General features: G+C 37.1%; 1 protein-coding gene across 1 annotated transcript; it reads left to right on the forward strand.

Annotated features, from left to right (window-relative positions):
* Positions 1–3,947: 3,947 nt before the first annotated feature.
* On the forward strand, positions 3,948–4,853 carry LOC126882631 (cilia- and flagella-associated protein 251-like). The gene has a single exon (XM_050647606.1). It carries the CDS (start codon positions 3,948–3,950, stop codon positions 4,851–4,853), a length of 906 nt encoding a protein of 301 aa, XP_050503563.1.
* Positions 4,854–5,268: the final 415 nt, after the last annotated feature.

A 5,268-nucleotide genomic window follows, 5' to 3' on the forward strand; every position in this document is an offset into this window, starting at 1 on the left:
CCTGAATTTTCTAGACAGAAACAAATTAAGAATACGATGTCATCATTAAATCTAAATTTCTTTGATGCATGTAAACAAATTCCGAAAGTTTCATATGCCAATATTGCTGCCAGAAATAGTAGTTCTTCCTTGCCAACCAATTCTAATCAGAATGAGCAATCTTATCAAGTAATTCCAAATCAATCAGCTTCATCCGCAAAGAAATTCTCCTCACAAATGTTCTTCAGCAGTAATAACCCAGAAAAAATAAATTTTAAGCGACACCGGCCAAGTTCTCCCAATACTTTGGAATCAGCTAGAAAAGAAATCCTTTCTCAAGAAAATATTCCTAGACAAAAAGGTGGTATTTATAATACGTCTAAATATACAGAGCATACACATACAACAAACTTGAAAACACAAGGAGTACCATCCCAATTAAATAATGTAATTTTAGAATTGGTTCTTAATATAATTAGTTCATTAAAACTCACTGAAAATTTAGACAAATCAAAAACAGAGATTATACAACAAATTAATAGATACTTAAGTACGGCAGCGATCTCACAAGAAGACTTACTATCTCAAACATCATGTCAGACACAACTAACCCTTTAAACTTTTTACAATGGAACTGTCGCTCAGCTGTTTCTAATAAACCAAATTTAGAAGCCTTACTTATTCAAAAAAATGTATATGTGGCCATGTTATCAGAAACATGGTTTAAACCAGAAAAATTTTATAACTTCTCAGGATATAATTGCTTTAGATCTGATCGCCCTGATGGGTACGGAGGCACAGCAATTTTAATTAAAAATAAAATAATTACAGAAGAGATAAATTTATTGGATAATTATAATTTTACTTATACTTGCATGGCTGTTAAAATTTCGTGTATCAAGAAACCAATACATATAATATCCGTATATAAAGAACCAGGTATTAGAGTAACGGTTGAAGAATGGGTCAATTTTTTTCAAAACATTCCTTCTCCATTCATCATTGGAGGGGACTTCAACGCTCACAACATGGCATGGGGTTGCGAAAATAATGATACTCACGGTAAAGTTTTATTAGAGGCGATAGAACAATGTAATCTATTATACTTAAATGATGGTTCTCCAACTCTTGCACTAACTTCCAGCCCATCAGCAATCGATATAACAATATGTACCCAGGACATTGTATCTAAATTAACTTGGTCTGTTATTCAAGATCCACATGGTTCTGATCATCTTCCATTGATCATAGCCTTGGAAAACTCGGAACAAGCAATACAACCTGGTGACAATACACACAAAAGATGGAATTTACATAAAGCAGATTGGAATTTGTATTCATCGAACTTTTATTCGGGAAAACAACCACAAACTTATGAAGAATTAGTTACCGAAATAAACCGATGCGCAACCATTTCAATTCCAAAATCATACAACAATAACAAATATCCTACAAACAAGATACCAAAACCATGGTGGGATAATAACTGCGAATCAGCTGCAAATAACCGCAAAACAGCATATAGACATTATAAAACAAATCCTAATCTTCACAATCTAATTGAATACAAAAAATTAGATGCCTTAGCAAAGAAAACTTTTAAAATTAGAAAAAAACAAACTTGGATAAATTACTGCGAAAGCTTAAACTCCAACATTCCAATCAGCGACGTCTGGAAGAAAGTAAATCGCTACAAAAACCGAAAGCAGTCCAATCAACTTCCGATAAACACCGAAGCTGCATGGATAGAAGAGTTCCATTTCAAGATTTCACCTCCTTGGGTTCCAAGTCAGATAAATGAAGCTACAGTTACCGTACCCAGAGAAAACTTCAATCTAGAGAAACCATTTGAATTATGGGAATTAAATCATGGACTCAAGCAAAATAATAGCTCATCTCCAGGGATGGACTGTATATCATATTCTATGCTATATTTTCTACCTACAGAATATAAACTATTATTACTACACATTTTTAACACTATATGGCAAAACAAAAATTTAATTCCCAAAGCATGGAAGGACTATATTGTATTACCTATAAAAAAGCCAGGAAAGCCAGATAACAAAGTTGAATCTTACAGACCTATATCTTTAAGTTCCTGTATACTAAAAACTCTAGAGAGATTAATCAAAAATCGGCTTGAATACTGGCTTGAGTCCGAAGATATCCTTCCCAAATCTCAGTACGGCTTCCGAAAATCCAGGTCTACACAAGATGCTCTCACTTCCCTAGTCTCTTCTTTACAGGTCAATTTTACAAATCAGGCGTCGACAGCTGCAGCATTTATAGATGTAACTTCAGCGTTTGGTAACATAAATTTAGATATTCTTTATAAAAAATTAGTTGATCTTGGAATGCCACTTAAAATTTCAAATTTCATTGTATCCTTGTACAAGAATAGATGGACTTACTTAAAAATAAACGAGAACCTTTTACCACCAAGGTTAACGAGTATAGGTATACCACAGGGTAGTATTTTAAGTCCACTTCTCTTTTCATTGTACAATATAGATTTAGAACATATAGTACCTCCACACTCTAATATTTTACAATTTGCAGATGATGTTGTGTTGTACACCTCCCATTCTTCCCTAGACATTTGTAGACGTCAACTTGAAATTACATTAGATTGTGTAAAAAATGATTACCATTCTCTAGGCTTATCCATATCAACCACAAAGACTGAAATTGGTTTTTTCTCTAAAAAACGCCAAATTCCTCAAGGCACCTTCAAATTAGGTAGAATAGAATTTCCGATAAAAAATTGTGTTAAATATCTTGGGACGTATTTGGATCGTAAACTGTTATGGAAGGATCACATTCATTCTATTATAAAGAAATCAGAAAATTCTATGAATATCCTTAGAGCTTTTTGTAGAACCGGTTGGGGAGCTGACCCGAATATTGCATTGCTATTCTATCGCTCAATGATTCGACCAATTTTCGACTATAGTTGTCATTTATATGGGTCAGCGTCAACAGGATATCTTAATAAAGTTGAAATCCAAAGGAATAAATGTTTGAGACTCTGTCTCGGTTACTTAAAATCTACTCCTATTACTATTATTGAGATTGAAGCTAAGGAACCACCACTTACTCTACGTAGACAGTTTTGTACAGATAAGTTTGTAGCTAGAGCTATCTCAAAAAACGTCAGCTACTTAAGGACTATTCGTAACTTGAATATATTAGATTTAAGCCATAAATATTGGTGTACTAAAAAAACCCCCATATACGTTGAAAGCTACAGGAAGTTGACAATGAATGAAAACCAAATGTACAAAAATAAAATACCTTTAATTTACACTAAACCTCCTGAAACTCTCTTTTCCAAGGTAATACAAACAAACTACATGGATTCAAACCTTCCAGGTAATATTATCTAAAGGCGGCGCAACTGAGGCGAGCAGTTGCGACGCCTTCGCCTTCAGCAGTCGTATTTCACCCTCCAACTTCCCTGCGACTACTCTAATTCCTAAAGTTAATCTCGCCCACTCCAGCGTTGTGGCCGGGGGTCGATGGTGGAGCCCCACGCACCATGCGGGGGCTCTGCCGTCGAACTCCGATCACAAATCTCTATTCGAAATCTTTTTCGACATACCCATAACGAGTAGCCGCCATGTCTTACCCCGCCAAAGTACCTTTCCCAACACACATCCACTCCCAATCCCGCGTAACAGTGGAGGCAGCAGTTACGCGGAAATTCCAGGTAGCCTGTGAATACAGGCTGCTACTGCGTCCGGAGGCAACCGTGAAAAAAAGCCTAGAGGAGTAAACCTCAATAAAATAATCCCCACTATCACGGTGGAAGGCATCGTGCCAAAGATATGAGAGATGCGAGGGTTAGAGCATCACAAACGATCCCTTCGGGATACCTGGCGACCTCCCGAAGAACCTAGCCTTAACGTGGTAAGGGCGCACTGCCACGTCGGACGCGTAGCACGTCCCGACTCGTGGGAATTCATATGAATAAAACCAACTCAAAAAAACCTAAAGGAAAAAATAACGACGACCAAAGGCAAAAGGACAATGACGACGCATTAATTAGTAAAATTGAGAATAGGGAAGAACAGTCGCAAGACGGCACAATAGATGAAGATGAGCTGAGAAAGTTTGAAAGGGAATTGCTACAACGGCACGATCAACAGCCTAAACTAAACAGGTCGGGTGCCATAAAGCACTCGACACTTGTAGGGGAAGAAATTAATACAAGAGAAGAAGAAGAAAAAGAGGAGGAAGAGGAAGATCCCTCGGTGAAAATCCTGGAAGCGAAAGCCTTCACAGAAAGTCACGATGAAAAAACGGAAGAAGAAAGGGGAGGAACTTGGGAAGATATAGAGGAGAGTGTTTTAACAGCCTTCTTGTTCGACGAAGAGGACAGAAGAGAAATGCAGCAAATGAAAAAAAGAAAAGGGGACAGCCTTGAGATAAATGAAAAATTCAAAAAAGAAAAACTTGAAGAAAGCAAAAAATATCCAGAAGAAACCGACAGGGAAAAGGTCCAACGGAAAATGAAACAAATACTCGATATACTTAATACAGAAGGCCCAATAGAGGACGAAAGAATAAGAATGAAAAAACTCATAGGGGAAATTAACTCTATGCAAAACAGAAAAATTAGCCCAAATCAAACAACACAAGGGGAGGAGAAAAATATAAGATGCGAACAATGTAAAATTAAGATCGAGCAAGAGAGACAAAGAAAAGAAACAGAAAAAATAATAGGAATTGTAAACAAGGGAGGAGACATAGACACCTTTAGTCAAATCCACGAGAAGAAATGGGAGGACAAGGTGTTTGAAAAAACGAAGTGGGAACATGGGGGACTGCAAGAGACAATTGAAAAAAAAAGAATGCATAATAATAACTAAAAACGAAATAAAAGACGGAGGGGTAGAGGGCGTCATAAGAACGCTCAGGGAAGAAGTAGCAGAAATCATTGAGGAATGCAAAGTGGGCGACATAGAGTACATAGAAAATGTAAAGAAAAGCTCTATGGCCAACCAAAGGAGGCAGTGGTACACATATGTAACCAAAGTGGGTGAACAGGGAATGTATGAAATGGCTGTAAAGGCCATAAATATAATAAAAAAAAGGGAGAAGCCCCCGGAAACCGTTAGAGTCATCGTTAACAACGAGATAAATAAGGAAGATGTGCGAAAAGCTCTCGAATTTGTGGGGAGAAAAGAAAATATAGTATGGGAAATAGTTATCAGAGGGAAGGAGATGGATAAAGGGGAGAGGCATGAGCAGGAAGAAGCGCTCCTAATCAAAACGGGGGGGAAA

This window comes from Diabrotica virgifera, chromosome 3 (assembly GCF_917563875.1).
Source record: "Diabrotica virgifera virgifera chromosome 3, PGI_DIABVI_V3a".
NCBI lineage: Eukaryota > Metazoa > Arthropoda > Insecta > Coleoptera > Chrysomelidae > Diabrotica > Diabrotica virgifera.

Excerpts from the sequence above, each read along its gene's own strand:
- LOC126882631 (XM_050647606.1), top strand. The coding sequence starts at position 3,948 with ATGAATAAAACCAACTCAAAAAAACCTAAAGGAAAAAATAACGACGAC.